This window comes from Alligator sinensis, unplaced genomic scaffold, assembly GCF_000455745.1.
Source record: "Alligator sinensis unplaced genomic scaffold, ASM45574v1 scaffold244_2, whole genome shotgun sequence".
NCBI classification, from domain to species: domain Eukaryota; kingdom Metazoa; phylum Chordata; order Crocodylia; family Alligatoridae; genus Alligator; species Alligator sinensis.
In genome coordinates this window covers 1,064,805-1,082,265 of record NW_005842189.1, presented here as the reverse complement: position 1 = coordinate 1,082,265, position 17,461 = coordinate 1,064,805, and the positions used below count along the sequence as shown (strand labels likewise).

General features: G+C 41.8%; 1 protein-coding gene across 7 annotated transcripts in view; it reads right to left on the bottom strand.

Moving 5' to 3' along the window:
- Positions 1-17,461, bottom strand: part of SH3YL1 (SH3 and SYLF domain containing 1) — a 108,512-nt gene that overhangs the window by 40,376 nt on the left and 50,675 nt on the right. For 2 of the 7 annotated variants that reach the window (XM_006026308.3, XM_006026307.2), the window contains exon 9: positions 16,225-16,278. The exons of 1 other annotated variant lie outside the window; for it this stretch is intronic. In XM_006026308.3, coding sequence (XP_006026370.1) covers positions 16,225-16,278 — 54 coding nt within the window. Of the gene's footprint in view, positions 1-15,863; positions 15,911-16,224; positions 16,279-17,461 lie in introns of those variants that run through there. 4 more of the 7 variants (XM_025207208.1, XM_025207207.1, XM_025207211.1 and 1 more) reach the window with 3 other exon arrangements.

Below are 17,461 nucleotides of genomic sequence, written 5' to 3'. Positions count from 1 at the left end.
GCAGCTAGTAAAGTGACCAAAACGCTGGCTTTCATCCATAGATGCTTCTCAAGCAAATCCCGGGACGTCATTCTCCCCCTGTACTCGGCCTTAGTGAGGCCGCAGCTGGAGTACTGTGTCCAGTTTTGGGCTCCACAATTCAAAAAGGATGTGGAGAAGCTTGAGAGAGTCCAGAGAAGAGCCACGCGCATGATCAGAGGTCAGGGAAGCAGACCCTACGATGACAGGCTGAGAGCCCTGGGGCTCTTTAGCCTGAAAAAGCGCAGGCTCAGGGGTGATCTGATGGCCACCTACAAGTTTATCAGGGGTGACCACCAGCATCTGGGGGAACGTTTGTTCACCAGAGCGCCCCAAGGGATGATGAGGTCGAATGGTCACAAACTACTTCAAGATCATTTCAGGCTGGACATAAGGAAGAATTTCTTTACTGTCCGAGCCCCCAAGGTCTGGAACAGCCTGCCACCGGAGGTGGTTCAAGCGCCTTCATTGAACACCTTCAAGATGAAACTGGATGCTTATCTTGCTGGGATCCTATAACCCCAGCTGACTTCCTGCCCTTTGGGCGGGGGGCTGGACTCGATGATCTTCCGAGGTCCCTTCCAGCCCTGATGTCTATGAAATTCATTTTACTTCTCTGAAAAAACTGGTGTAGCAGTTTTTGTTATATTGAGAGCTATATAAAAGAAAGTGGTTCTACCAAAAAAAAATTCTAGAGGAGGTATGCGTAGTGTTTACATTTTGATATGTTGTGCTATAGGCTGTAGGAATTTTTTTAGATCAATTTGGACATTGAGAATGGTCTGCAAATGTCTCCCTGATTATGATGACATATCTCTGTTTTCACTCAGTATGTACAGAGTTTATATTCATCCTGTAAATTTCATGCACTAGGTTTTAGAACAAATTCTAATCTCTTCCTTCCACTCTCCCTTTCTGAAAACCTTCTGTTGCTTGTCTATAGAATAATCCTAATCCTAAAATATCCTAAATAAATTGGGTAAATTCATTCAGATAAAATATATCTTCATCCAAACCTTGATTAAAAGCTGTAACATTTTGTAGCAACAGACAGACAGACAGAGGAATCTGACAAGTTATTCCATTTATTTTTTGTGCAACTGTTTTGTAGCTAAATATTTGAAAAAGTACATCACTAAATATTAAATGAAACACTAATTCAAGTATAAATGGAAAGAACATGAATCTGGACTGAAACTGATTAAAGAACAGGAAATAATGAGTAGTTATAAATTACATCCTATCAAGGAAAGGCATTTTAAGGGGAAGAAGGGCAGTATAAATGCCATTTTATAAAGTACGGTGATCCCATCCAGAACATACATACATATAATTTACATATAATTCTTGTCATCCTGTTAAAAAAAGATGAATTGTGAAAGAGATGCAGAAAAGTTTTGGTACGTGAAAGACAAAATTTAGCACAAAACAAACTGATATAAACTGGCCAAAAAAGACAGAAACAGATGTCACCTTTCCTTGCCTTTGTGCCATCAAAGATTCTTATGGCAGCACAAAGATGAAGCAAACAGATCTCCATATCCTTTGTTGTGCCACAAATGCCCAACATTTGTGACCCTAACAAAGATGCAGGGCCGGTCCACAATTTTGACCTGCCCCCCCCCGCAAGATATAGTTTTGGGGCCCCTTGATCCATCAAAAAATCAAAATTGCGGTTAATTGTGGTATAAACTCCCTGAAATAAAATAGTCGGGGCCAGGCTGCGTGCACATAGGCTGTGCTGCAGGGGGCATGGGGTGGGGACAGCACATGCTGGGGATGCCTGGGTTCCCTCTCCAGGGCTGGGGCTAAGGCGAAGCTGGGAACTCCTCCCCCGCTCGGCCAGGAAGGGGGTCCCTGCCTGCATTGAGCCCTTTAAACATGGCGCAGGCAGCAGGGGGCAAGTGGGGCATGGCTCATTGGCTGCAGGACCCCATGTGGCTGCAGGTTTCACAGGACAGGATGGGCCGGCCCTGGAACGATGTTATAGACTGCTATTTTATTGTGGCAGATGCCTGTTTATGGGTGTCTGGTGTTCTAGAGGCTTGATGAACCCAATCCTGCACAACTTGGGAATTCCCAGGCAGGATCAGGCTCCTGCCCAGGGAATCTTGGGGCAAGTCTCAATAGGCAGGAAAAGCTGGGGTTTCCCTACTTACAGAGAAACACCCCAGGAATCTCACCGGCATGTCTTCTTGAGCAGGAAGCCCCATGAGGTGCAGTGTGGCATGGAGTCAGCGTGAAGTGCCAGGAATTCCCTGGCTCCCGGTCTGCCTGATGCCTTCTTGTCTGGACCTGTGACAAGCTGTGCTTCACCCAGAGGGAAGGGTCAGCACAGGTATCGGGAAGGGGATGCAGGGCAGTGAGGAAAGAGGGGAACCTGCTGGCAAGGAGAGCACGTCACCCTTTGTCCTGCATCAGGCCCCTGCTCAATGTGGGACAAAGGGTGATGTGCATTTTGCCCAATGTGGAACAGTTGTGGCAGGACGTGTCCCACCACAGCTGATCCACTTCAGTTTAGTGATGTCTGTTTCTACCCAAATAGATCTAGACTGGAAATTAAATGGATGTGGTTCTAGAGCAGCCTTTCTACTGAAGAAGTGGGGGCACAGTATTACTAATTTAATACTTGATAGATTTATGAATGAGATTATACAATAACTGGGACACTGGAGGTGTCTTCCAGTATTTTCCTGTATTCCTTTGTTTTGCCAAGGTTGATGGGATCTGTTAAATTTATTATTGCTGTCATGAATTATGCTGCCAGTGCTAGCGTAACAGCAATAATACCGGGGCATACCACGTCAATTCTGACCATTCCCAAGACTCAACCAAGATATAAACTCAAAAGGTATTCAACTACTCAAAAGGTATAGAACTACCTTTCCATCCAGCCACCTGTGTTTTTACTCAGATCATCTTTATTATCACCTAGTCTACCTAATTCTAATTTCCTATATCACCTATAACAGCTCAAATTGGGAGAAACTGTTCTACAAAACAAAAAGGTACACACAAAAAAATTCCAGGCATTTAAGGCCTATTTACTGCACAAGATGACTCACCTATGCAAGGGATGGAAACAGTAGAAAGCAACACAAACTCAAATTGATGCTGTTCAATGCAAAAAAAAAATAATTATAATTTTTAACTCTGCAGCTTTATACAACCTCACCAGTTGTGAGGCACATGATATAGCCCTAATTAAGAGCTACGTGGATGACCCTGTGCCAACCCACTGAGGCTTCTCAAAACACTTTTGGCAGGGAATGATCAGAAAGACCAAGAGAGATGGGAGTGACCCATCTCTTACATAGGGCCTGTGCTATGCAGGAGCTGAGATCTGATTATCATATGATTTTTTTCTGGCCTCAAAATCTATGAGCAGAAACATACAAGATAATATACAATTACTAAGGAATGCAACTGCACAAAGATTTTTATTTGCTAAACCCTATATGCATAGTCAAATATCTGTTTGCTCACCAATGCTGATGAGGCCCATAACAACTATTCAGACTATTCACGCTCATCTTTTAAGTCTCAGCTTTGGCACAAAAGGAAGTGGAACTTACTACTACAAGACACTGTAGAGGCTGACAATTAAATCAGGTTTGAAAGAGGCTTAGACAAATCCAAACAGGACTGGTCCAGCACTGGGTATTAAACTTTATAGTTACTGGTGCAAGCTCCAGTTTATGACTCCTAGGCCTCTAAATGGAACTGGGACTAGCTACCCGGATCAAGGACAAGAAGAAGTCCTTTTTTAAATACATAGGGGGTAAAAAGAAGGTACCAGGTAATGTGGAGCCTCTGTAAGGCACGCCAGGAAATCTGGTCATCATACCAGATGACAAAACTAACCTACTTAACAATTTCTTTGCCTCCATTTTTCTGAGCAGGGACTGGGTCACCCCTCCCCACTGAGACCCCTGTAGGCCCCAGGGGAGGAGCACCCAGGCCTAGGGTCAGTGAGGATCTAGTCAGGGAACTTCTGGAGGGACTGGATGTATTTAAATCAGCTGGTCCTGATGACCTCCACCTCAGAGTGCTGAGGGAATTAGCAGAGATCATTGCAGGCCCCCTGCCACGGCTTTACGAGCACTCATGGTGCTCTCGTGTGGTACCAGAGGACGGGAAAAGGGCCAATGTGGTTCCCATTTTCAAAAAAGAGAGGAAGGAGGACCCAGGAAACTAAAGGCCAGTTAGTCTTACCTCTATCCTGGGTAAGTTTTTTGAGAGAATTATCCTGGCGCTTGTCTGCGAGGGGCCAGCAGGGGAGATTATCTTTAGGGGCAACCAACATGGGTTCATCAGAGGCAGGTCCTGTCAGACCAACCTGGTGGCATTCTATGACCAGGTCACAAAATCCTTAGATGCAGGTGTAGCGGTGGACATAGTGTTTCTGGACTTTAGCAAGGCCTTTGACAATGTCTCTCACCCCATTCTCATTAAAAAAACTAGGGGACTGTGGCATCGACACCTACACAGTCAAATGGGGCACTAACTGGCTGGAGGGCCACACCCAGAGAGTGGTGGTGGACGGCTCCAATTCGACCTGGAGGGATGTGGGCAGTGGGGTCCCCCAGAGCTCGGTCCTCGGGCCTGCACCGTTCAACACCTTCATCAGCGGCTTGGACGAGGGGGTAAAAAGCACCCTATTCAAATTCGTAGATGACACTAAGATGTGGGGGGAAGTGGGCACACTAGAAGGGAGGAATAGGCTGCAATCGGACCTAGACAGGTTACAGGGGTGGGCAGATGAGAACAGGATGGGTTTCAACACTGACAAGTGCAAGGTACTGTACCTGGGGAAGAAGAACCAGCAGCATACCTACAGGCTGGGGAACTCCCTTCTCGTCAGTGCAGAGGCAGAAAAGGATCTTGGAGTCATCATTGATGCCAAAATGAACATGGGCCGACAGTGTGGGGACGCAGTCAGGAAGGCCAACCACACCTTGTCATGTATCCACAGATGCATCTCAAGCAGGTCCAAGGAGGTGATCCTCCCCCTCTATGCAACACTGGTCAGGCCGCTGTTGGAGTACTGCGTCCAGTTCTGGGCACCGCACTTCAGGAGGGATGTGGACAACATGGAGAGGATCCAGAGGAGGGCCGCTCACATGATCAGGGGGCAGCAGGGCAGGCCCTACAACGAGAGGCTAAGGGACCTGAACCTGTTCAGCCTCCACAAGAGAAGGCTGAGGGGGGATCTAGTGGCCATTTACAAACGAGTCAGAGAGGACCAACAGGCATTGGGGGAGTCCCTGTTCCCCCAAGCACTACCAGGAGTGACTAGAAATAACAGTCACAAGCTGGCAGAGGGTAGATTCAGGCTAGATATCAGGAGGCACTACTTCACAGTCAGGGCAGCTAGGATCTGGAACCAACTTCCAAGAGAAGTGGTGCTGGCTCCAACCCTGGAGTTCTTTAAGAGGAGGCTAGATGAACACCTTGCCGGGGTCGTTTGACCCCAGTACTCTTTCCTGCCATGGCAGGGGGTCGGACTTGATGATCTGCTCAGGTCCCTTCCAACCCTACCAAATATGAAACTATAAATGCTAGAAATTGCAAGGAGAGAGAGGCAGGGGAAGGAATTATCTGGATAGGCCCTACATAGATTCATAGAAGTAGGGTCAGAAGGGACCTTGTAGATTATCAAGTCTGACCCCCTGCCCTGGGCAGGAGAGAAAACTGGGCTCAAATGACCCCAGCCAGGTAGACATCAAGCCTCCTCTTAAAGACCCCCAGGGTAGGAGTCATCACTACTTCCCTGATAGTAAATAGACTTCTCCTCAGCATCTGCTTAGTACTACTGAGATATACAGAATACTGAGTTAGAAGGATCTATGATCTCAGCTACTGTGGCATTTTTTCTGTTCTTATGGAAATCTATATACCTGTTCTGTTCATTTGTTAAGCTATTTACTGACTTTTTGTATTTATTTTTAAGATAGCTTTTCATTTTAACTTTAGTAATTATTCAGACACAAATATTAAAAGTAAAAACAAACTTTTAAAATACACTTTTCCATTATTGTTGAATCATTATTATTACATTTTGAGGATTATTTAATCAAACTAATAGAACTGTAATTTAATCTTTTTGAGAATAACCCAAGAACTCAATTTGCTAAGAATTACATTTCAGGTTTCTTTGGCAGTGTAATTTAATTAACCTGAAAACAAGGTAAAAAATGAACCAAAAGTGGCTTTCAGAGCTTAGAAGGTTATGCAGAACTTGACAATATTATAGCACCTGTGACAAAGAGGATTAAATGAAAATGTACAATTGTCCTTAGAATTTCAGGAAATGTTGATGGTTGAAAAAAAAAAAATTAAAACCTTGATTGAACTTTCAATTTTAGGAATTTAAAAAGAGCAAAAGATTAAAGGGAAAATGTTTATGGGAATGGGACAAGCTTATAGTTATATTACTTAGGGAAAGGCTATGTTGTCTTAAATACTGTTTTTCTAGGTAGAGATGAAACCTTTGTCTTGCCATTAATTTCAAAGGTGAAGAAGCTAGCACTGTTTGAATTGACTTTACACAGATATTAATGTTCTGATATCCCTTTATGCTGTCAGAATAATTAGACAAAATTTTTTTTTAAAATCACCTTAAAACCTATGCACAAAAATGAAACGGTGAATATTAACTTATACAGCTATCCAGAAATCAATATTTTACACATATTTCACCTTCTGTGTATTTAAAACACATTTGGCTTTGGCCTGCCCCACCATATTCTTGATTTATACGTTTGCTATGATTTACTAGGAATCAATCCATATCGTTCATTAAAAAATATTAAAAATGCTAAAACAATAAATTCTATTTAAGTTTGTTGATTCCTGAACAAATAACCTTAACTCACCTATATTTAACAAAATATAGCCTTCCAAAAGATGCATAAATGGAAATCCCCAATTTTCTAACCTCTGAATGTGCTGATCTGAATTTTTTATAAATCAGCTTGCTCAGAATATTATATATGATTACTAAAGTATGTTTCCAGTACGACAAACTAAATCCCACACAATGTGTTTTTCTGTTTGCCACCTTGTAAGCCAAAAGTTTTGATTGATTTAACTAACTGCATACATGCTAAGGACAGTATGATTCTAGTAAAAAAGTGAATCTGAAATAAAAATAGGCTCCAAAATAATTTCCTGGGATTTCCTGCTTTTCTGTTAGAATTAAGATATTCGTAACAGCAACAAAATTAATACTGAGGGGACCACCAGATGGATGTTTATTATTCCCTGCAACTAAATATAAACAAGTCACAAGCCAGGACATGAAAACCACAAAAATAGACCAAGCTTGGATTAAACCCTTAAAAAATAAATATTTTCTGGGGTTAACTTCTTAATGTTCACTAAATTTGTACGCATAATGTCACTAAGGCTTATGACAAAATACACTACATTATCCTTCGATGCAAGAGCTTTTGAAACAAATATTTATTAGTCACTCTGAGCTGGCTCGTTGCTTTTACAGTTTATAATCTGCTATAGGTTTCCTCATAAATTACAATTTAAAAAGAAAAGGAGATTACTGCACAGCTTTGTATGAAAGAGCTTTTGCTTCCACTGCAAAGTGTTTCTGCTTGATCCTATGACATTTATCTCTTTCTCAAGTGGAGAGTATTAAAAACCTTACATTTTTCCCCCAATTTTTCATTTTAGCCCCAAATTAATATACATTTTACCCAACTGTAGGCATATGGACTATTTGAATGGCACAAGCATATGTCTATATTCATATTATGCATATCAATCAGAGTTTATCTGCAGAATATGTTTAAGTATTATTTGATCTGATTTGCATTGAATCATTTTGAATTAGTAGCCTTTCAGCATCTTACATCGAAAGTGTTTATTTTGTTGGATTTTGAAATTGCACACTGAATTGACAACTTCATGTCAAACATTTCCTTATTTACTGTAAACTCAAGGTAGTGAGCTGTAGCATGAGATCTCAGAAAGATCTCTGTAACAATGTTAATAAGTCATACCTAATGGAATATTCTTAATTGTATACAGAACTCTTTCAGACTAAATCTTTTCTAATACCTGTGTTAAACAGAATACACGCAACAAGGTCAATGAAATCTCACTGCCTGTAAAAATCCTAAACCCAGTAGTTAAGATGTGGGCCACAGATCAACCGATCAACCTTACATGTATTGGACACAATGATACCTTCTTTCTGTATAGCACAGTCCCAATCCTAGAAATCCTGTGTGATGGGAGAGGTTGAGGGACAAGGGAATCCCCCAGGACCTGAAAGGAGTGTTTGACAACCAAATACTGTGTTCACAGCCCAGGCTGCTGTTCCAGATAGATACTTAGTGAGGCAGATAGATACTTAGTGAGGTCACAGTACACTGGAGGATCCAGCAAAAGATACATCACCTGATATGTGGCATTCAGACATTCAAATTAAAGCTTGACAGAAACCAGCTACAAAAAATATTCTACATTTTTTCAAGCAACATCTTTGTAGTTGGTTGACCATTCTTCTTGGGCACATTTAATAAAGCACAGCGCAGTAACAATGTTGCTGTAGGGCAACGTGTAGATGAGCCCACAGTGACTGAAATTCCAGTCCTCTAAGGAGTTTATGAGAAACAAAGACCATCACAGATGCTTGTCTCTCTCTCTCTCTCAATGTGTACACTCAGGCCTTTGTAACTATGAGAATATGCACCCTTCATCTGATTCCAAAATAGCTGCATGCTAAAACCTTGGTGAAATCTCCTTGCAGTTAATTCATCTGCCATATCTGCTATACATAGGATTGAGTCCCGAGCATCAGAAAATAAATACTGGAGGAAGTGAAATAAGAGTGTCATCTAGGCCTTTAGAAAGAAAGCTTACTTTGAAATCTCAGGCATGGAAAGCTTCTGGAGAAAGAGTATCACAGTAAAAAAATTCTGCTTATACCAAGCTTGTCCTATATTATATTGTACCAAAAATCACCAGGCCACATAATCAAAGGTACATTTGAACAGGGAAAAATACAATGCACTTGAAGTTCAACATCACGTTTGCCTTCCTCTGATTTTCTTCAGTAGCATTCCAGAAGTTCCAGGTGTTTTTGGACAATGAAACATAAAAAAAGAAGTGCCATACTGGGTCAAACTAATGGTCTGTCTAGCCCAATATTCTGTATTTGACAGTGGCAGAAATGTATGCTTTAGAGGGAAAGCATTGAACCAGATGTATCTATAGTGATTTATCCCCTATTCATTACCTTCCCAAGCATGCACAATTATTGGTTTAGAGATGGCAGAATATACATTTCAGCTTGATCTCTTTAGTAGCTATGAATATATCCCTCATCCACGAATTTATTTAGTTCCTTTTTAAACCTGGTGATATTATCTGCCTTTACAATCTTCTGTGGCAAGTACTTCTACAAGTTAACTATGTGCTGCACAAAAAAGTATTTTCTTTTGTTAATTTTAAACCCGTCACTTACTAATTTCAATGGGTGCCATCTAGCTCTTGTATTCTGGGACTTGATGAAAAACAATTCCCTGTTTATTTGGTCCACACCCTTCATGACTTGATGAACTTTATCATGCCCCCCTCAGCCTTCTCCTTTCCAAGCTGCAGTCCTAGACTTTTTAGTTTCTTCTGGTATGGCAACTGTTTAGGCATTTTGGTTGATCTTCTCTGTACCTTTTCTAAGTCTAATTCTACTACTAAGATGTTGGACAATTGGAGGAGAAAGACCACCAAAATTATTTGAGGACTGAGAAGATGCCTTACACTGTGACTGAAGAGCTCAATCTGTTTAGTTTGTTAAAAAAAAAGATTAAAAGATGTTCTAATTACTGTGTATATATAATTTCATGGGGGAGAAAATATTGGGTACTAATAAACAGCTCTTTAATCTTGTAGAAAAGGCATAACAAAAACAATGAATCATAGCCAAAGTCAGACAAATTCATGTTAAAAATAAGGCACAAACTTAATAGTGAAGGCAATGGATTATTGGATCAATCGTGGTAGGTTATGCAAATTTTGCTTTTTCTCAGACTAAGACAGGATGGCTTCCTGGGTGCTTTTAGTCAAACCCGATTTACTACAGCTCAGTATTTGAGAATACCTTGAATAGATGCATTAATGTTTTACAGTGCTTTCAAAACATAAAAATAAGAATTCCCTTTTCTGTATTACTTTAAACATAAAACAAATTACAATGTTAACTAGGATATTGATTACCTCCTTTAGAGTTCTGCATCTAGTCTAGGTCTAGCTGAAACTGTTCACTGCACAACGTATAGCTATGCAGATGAGCAGACACGTTAAACAAGTCAAAGGGATAGTGAGCCTATTTCTTTACAGACTAAATTACCCAACAAAAAATATTAAACAATTACAAAATTAAATACCTATGACAAGTGAGAAAATCCAAGGTTTACAAATATTTCGTTGTGAAAGGCTTATAGTCAAAACACTGTTAGATATTTAGGTTTTTGGATTATCTTTCCAGGCTCAAACTTCCCTTTATTTTGGTTTGGTACTGAATTATTTAGTATGTTGGGAGATAGAAAAACAGGAATTGAGCATATTTTCAAATCTAGAAATAATAATTTACCAGAAAATAAGTGCTTTGATATTAAGAAGCAAAGGCTTCTAAAATACCACATTTTCTCACATGCTACATGCCTCCAAGTAAGACATACACCAGGGGTCGGCAGCTGGCATGCATGCCAGAGCATGGCACAAGGCCATTTTGCTTAGCATGCCACAGCCAGCCTGGGCTCTAGGCAGCTGCTGCCAGCCACAGAGCGGCTGCTTGCAGCTGGCAGTGGGGAGGCTGCCATCCTTGCTGCAAGTAGCCTAGGCTCCATGGCAGGCAGCAGCTGCCCACAACCTGGGCTGGATGTGTCAGGTAGCTGGGAGGCTGCAACCAGTGCACTGGGGTCCATAGCCCTGGCCTGGCTCCATGGCCATCGGCAGCTGCATGCATGCCTCGGGGAGCACGCAGGGGCCCCTTCCCCACCGTGCATCCTGAGGCACGTAAGCTGCTGCCACTATCATGGAGCTGGGCTGAGGCTCTGGAGCCCAGTACATGTGCTTGAAGCCTGTCTGCTACTTGCTGCGAGCAGCCCAGGCTCCATGGTGGCGGTGGCTGCATGTGCACCTTAGGGTGCATGGCAGGCTGGGGCTCCAGACCCCAGTGCAGCTGCTTGCAGCTCCCTGGTGCAAGCAGCCTGGACTCCATGGTATGTGGTAGGGACCTACCTAGAGCCCAGGCTGCTTGCAGATGCAAGGTACACACTTCAGTTTTGGGGGAAAGTGCATGTGGTATACAAGTAAATATGGTAGTACCTTTGCTACAGTGCCATTAATACAGACTCCTTTTCACACCAATACGTGGCTCTTAATAAACCATGATTTGTCATTTCTCATATTCAAAGAAATCTATGTTACTGAGACAAATTAAAGGAAAGAAGCATTCATTTTAAGAAATTAGAAAACTAACAGGCCAAAAAACAGTTGAGATCCGTACCTTTGACCAGAAGAAAAAAATCTCTCTGGGCAACAAAAACAGTAATCAAGAAACCATATTTAATTTTTCTTTTAAAATAGCAAACTAATATGTGTTAAATGTGTCTTTTACATTATTTGTTACTACAGCCTTAAGGCTAGAGTTGAAGTCAAAATTGGGCCACTATGCTCAAGTCTTTCTAACCAAGGTTACTGACTTGGAAAACAGAAGGGGAAAAGTAAAGAAATTCTTCAACTCCAGAGCCCATTCCTTGAGGATTAAGTTCCCTTTCCCCATGGCGAGTTAGCCAGTCATTAGGTATTCAACCCAGGTTTTACAGAATACTATTTATATCTGTGAACATCACTTGCACTAGCAGATAGTCAGTCCTGTTGCTGTCAGATCTGTTGGCATAATCCATAAGATCTGTGTTCTTAACTAACTACTAGGATTCAGGCATCTACCAGGATAGTGATCAAGCATTACTCCACAATGCTAATAATTGTTGCTTCATGCCATGCCCCAAAGCAGTAGTAATCCAGTCTGAAAATTGATGACATGGGACTTGTAAGGATTTCCAAGGTTCATTCTAATGTGCCAAGTTCCCATCCAAAAAGCATGTCCTTGTAAAATCTGCTTTCCCTTTGAATCTCACAAAGCCCAAGTAGTGTTTTGATGTCCACAGGTTTTAGGAAGGGCTATCTCTGCCAACTAAACTTTTGTTTGTCCGGTTATGATAAAAATAGAGTATGTTTAGGAAGCCTGGAAGATCTGGTCAGTAATCTCACAAGTGGCATCCACACTGTCATGACCCAATGATTTTGTGTGCGCTTCGGCACTGCAGAATTATTTCCCGCCACATGGAGCTTTCTTTGCACAGTGCAATTCTCAGCTGCAGAGAGAAAACCCCGGTGCAAAGGAGTTCCCGCCGCTCGCATGCAAATTTGTACCCCACTATTGGCTGTTTCTAAATTATTCCTACGTGGCGGCTAGCGATTGGCTTGCTAGCCATATAAGAGGCTTGAGCAGTTTCCGCCCAAGTCGGAGATCTCCGGGGAGGACCTCATTTAGGGGGATTCTGCATCCATCTCGTGGAGAACTCTGAGCCACGTGGTAGAGCCTAACAAACTCTGCGCGTGTCTTGGAGCTGACCGGTGGTTTGATCAGCTACCAAGAATCTCTCCCCGTCACCGCACGATCCCTCGACATACCCTACCCTGCGTGCTCGTCGAGAGTCACCTTTCGGACTCTCATTTCGGTCGTTCCACGGAGCCTAGCAAACTCCGTGAGTGTGTATCCAGAGCTCTGTTCGTGTTTGTTTTGTGGAGCCTAGCAAACTCCACGTTTGTCTTTTTGTAACTGCAACTCAAGAAAGTTTTTCCTGCCTGCACCACGACCACCTACGGTGTAAGTAAAACAATCTTTAATCAACCTCTACGCGTCAGTGCCTAATTCTAGTTTGCCGTGCCGACCTTTTCCCCGGCCCATGTGCCTGGGCTGCTGGCCACAGCCCCTCGGCCTCGACACACACGAGCGTAGACATTTGGTTCCCCAGGGTCAACTAGCAGCAGCACACCTTGTGTGCTGTCCCAGGGAACACCTGTGCCATGCACCCTCTGGCACACAGCAGGTTACCCTGGGAAGGGGAGGGGAGGAGAGGGTAGGCTGGGGCCAGCGCTAGGCTGACTCCAGCAGCCTTACCTGGGGAACTGGGGGCCTTTTGGGGCTGCAGCAATGGCAATCCAGCCACTTGGAGCCTGGCCAACAGCTGGAGTGTGGCTCTGGCTGGTCAGGCTCCAGTTTTAAGCCGCATGCGCTACCCCACACGCGCTGCTTCACTTTTTTGTGCATGTTTTTTTGACCTCTAGATATTCAAGGGTCAACCCCTGCCCTGCCGTGCTGCTCCCTTGCAGTGCAGAAAACAGCTGAATGTGTGGTATGTGGTGCCACAGATATATGTCTGCGGTGCCATATATCACATGGCTGTGCTCGTCTGCACACGACCACAAGCTGCAAACAGGAGCATCAAGCTGTGACAAAACCCCCCCTGCAGAATACTTCTTTGTGTAGCTTAGTTTTTAGTGAAGGAAGACTCACATGAAGATGCTGGGTCTGCAGACTCAAAGGCAGTTCCCAAGACCTCTTTTCTGATCTTATCTTAGAGAACTTTCTGTAGCCTTATAGTGCTAAAAGTTTAACATTTAAGGAAGTATGCATGTTGAAATCTGTTAAGAGAGAGATGCTAAGCTTTATGTAATATAAGCCATGCTTCTAAGAAACAAAAACTCTGGAAAGAAAGTTAGTGGACTCTATTTCAGCTGTAACTGACGGTCATTTTTGCTTCCTAGCAACTTGACAGGGTAGGATGCAAGATTTTTTATAAAGTGAGTTATAAGTTCTTTTTGTTGGATGGCAAGGGAAAAACATGAGAAAGCAATATATTTCTCAAAAAGAAAGAAGAAGCATATACCTCAACACTTATTTCTGGGGAAAAAGTCAGATTTATAATCAATTATTATTATGGGTCTAAAGCAGAATTTGTTTCAAATAAAGTAGTATTTTCTTGGGCTGAGAATTTCAATAGTGTCTAACACCCAAGACTGATTTATTGTCACAATTTTAGTAACTCTTAGTAACTTAATTTTTCATTGAAATATGCAACATTTCCCAGTTTTGGGCCACCTCTGAAATCTTTCTGAATACCATTTTACATTAAAACATGTTAATTTAAGTATTATTCTTGACCAAATTCAGTTACATAAAACCTCAGCCTGCTCTGCTTGCATATGAATCAGGGATCATAATATTATATAAGACAAACATGTTTTTAATTTAACATTCTGCCTTAGACTTGCCTAGATTATATTCATCAAGATAACTCAGGTCTCCACCACGACATGTAATGAAAGATATTTCAAACACAAGTCTAGCTTTTCCTGTTCTAACATAAACAAACACCAAGTGGTTCACTTCTTTCAGCCTTTATGATAATTATCTCCCTTCCCCTCAACAATTAATCGCTTAGAGCTGATGACACTGGAAGTCCTGTTGCCAAATTATATCAAATACTAACGTTTACATTAACATAATAAAAACTAAGATACAACTGTTAAAATATTCATTTTATTGTTGGTGGTCATTTTCTTCACTAGCAATAGTAAAGATTTGGTTTGCATGTTGCAGCTTTATTTTATTCTATTAAGAGTCTGAATATGTAACTATAGCCTCTGAGCCTGCTGTGTGATCAGTTAACATAGGCCCTTGTTCCTAAATGCTCCTATTGATTTCAGCGGAACTATGCAACAGTATGGGAGGGAAGGAGGTGCTGATAATCAGTACTAACAGAACACATTGCAGGCTCAGAGCCTTATTCTTTACTCTGGAAATTAGCATTTTAGAGCCTAAAAGCAGGAACTATCTATAATATTCAATCCACCAGGATACCTACAAGCCATACGTCTGTACCTGTCTATGGAAAACTGATCTGAAATGTACTGAAATGTAAGGTAAAATATTTTTTACCACCAGTTTCTGCCAAACCCTTCTTCACTTCAAGGAGCAGTTTTTGGCGGGGACAGAGAGTATACATGCATGAGTGTACACATGCATGAGCATGCACATATGCATGGGGCGGGTCTTGAGTAAATGACATTTCCTGCCTCTTGTTCTCCTCAGAGAGTTATGTTAAACCTGGCTGTTAATGCAATTCTTGAGTTTAAGTGCCCTCAATAGTTGCCTGATTTCCTCTAGATTCAACCACCAAAATCAGCCATCTTCACAAAAATGTATTCCCGCATACAGAATAGGAGAAATTTCCATAAATCAGCTAGGATGAAAGAAGACCTTTGGTGCTGAACATAGCATGCAGATAAGTGCAGGGAGACTTCTTCATTATTGGGAGAAGTATTATATATAAGCAATTTTCTAGCTATCAAATATCTCTCACAGTTGTATTTTCTTCCCACCTGCATTGGTTTTTTTTGCATTTGTCATCACAAGTGGCCTTTACCAATAAAACCTGGGTTCTGCTTAGTACAGCAAAAGTTAAACTGTCTGGGCTTCAAGTCATTTTTAATGGGGTTCTGACTTTGAAATTTCAATATATGAGTTCCCTTAGACAAGAGTGGCCACAGAATCAAACCACAGAATTAGAAATGAAAATGAGCCAGTCCCTTATTTTTACCTCACTGAATAAACCAATGAAATGGTATAAATAAAATGATGAACTTACCTTATGACAACAAACTCAGACTTGACCAGTGAGTTACTTTTATTTCAATTGACTTGTACAAGGGGAGGAAAAGCTAGAGCTGGACATGTTTGTTATGTGGGTTATTTCTTTTGCCTCTTTATGGTGGTATTGTCAAATGTACAGGTTGACTAATTATTAGGGAGATACAAGAGAGGGAAAACAGATTTTTGCTATTTGAAAAGTTAAGCTATCAGAAGAGAGAAACGGGGGTGACACTATTTCACAAAAATACATACAGCCATGCAATGAGATAAATTTAGATATTTATAAAATATTTTTAAAATGGGAAGGACAAAAATCAAATATAGAGTTGTTTACCACATGGGACTAATTTTATTTTAAATCTTTCTTTTAACAGTGCATTTTCCAATAACATCAAAAAGAGGTCTTAAAAAGATGTTGAGTATGAGATTTCTAAATACAGATCAAGTTTGGTACTCACCCACAGCAGCATAACTGGGAAGTTCAGGGTAAAGTGACTGTGGATTTTTTACTGCTGCAGAAAAAAATTAGAATAAGATTCTATACCATACTAATCTATGTAATTTTACTTTGCTGCTTTTGTAACATAAGTTCACAACAGCTGTGCAATTATTACTGTTAGATCAGAAGCAGTGTGGAAGAATACAAACAGCTATTTCTCGAATCAGGAGTGATAGATTGGGATATTGGCTTTTATCCCTGTTCAAAGAGGAGGAAATGGGGTCAGCAATCATACCTACAGAAAAGGCTAGTTTCTGAGTATCAAATCCATTGTTTCTCTGTCACTTTTCATAGCAAGTAGAAATCATCAGGAGAAGCATACCCTCTGCTTGCACTGTCGGTGGGCAGACTGCTACATGTAATCCATGCTCTTGAGAACAAAATTCCACCCCTATGAAAAAACTATCTACCTAAATACCTAAAGCAGTGGAAACAGGGAGAAATTACTAAAGAGGAGTATGCCTCCTCAGCTCGCAGTTGTAGGGAGGCAGTTAGAAAGGCCAAAGCTACCATGGAGCTGAGGATGGCATCCCAAGTTAAGGATAACAAAAAATTGGTTTTCAGATATACAGAGAGCAAAAGGAAGGCCCAGGGCGGTATAGGACCACTACTGAATGGGCAAAAGCAATTGGTGACGGACAGGGGGGGACAAGGCTGAACTCCTCAATGAGTTCTCTGACTCAGTGTTCCTAAACGAGGGGCAAGACAAGTCTCACAATGGGATCAGATTGTGTAGATGTAGAGAGACAACAGCAGGGCACCAGACCACCAAGCGTTGACCCTGAGATACTACAGAGTTACTTGGAAGGACGGATGCGTTTAAGTCGGCAGGCCCGGATGAGCTCCATCCGAGGGTACTGAAGGCACTGGCTGATGCCATTGCACAGCCACTGGCAAGAATATCTGAGCACTGGTGGCGCATGGGCCACGTCCCGGAGGACTGGAAAAGGGCCAGTGTGGTCCCTATTTTCAAGAAGGGGAGGAAGGAGGATCCAAGCAACTACAGGCAAGTCAGTCTCAACTTCAGCCTTGGTAAAGTGTTTGAAAAGACTATTAAGGTTCATATATGTGAGAGCCCAGCAGGAAAAATTATGCTGAGGGGAAACCAGCACGGGTTCGTAGCAGGTAGATCATGCCTGACTAATCTAGTCTCTTTTTAAGACCAGGTTACAAAACACCTGGACGCAGGAGTAGGG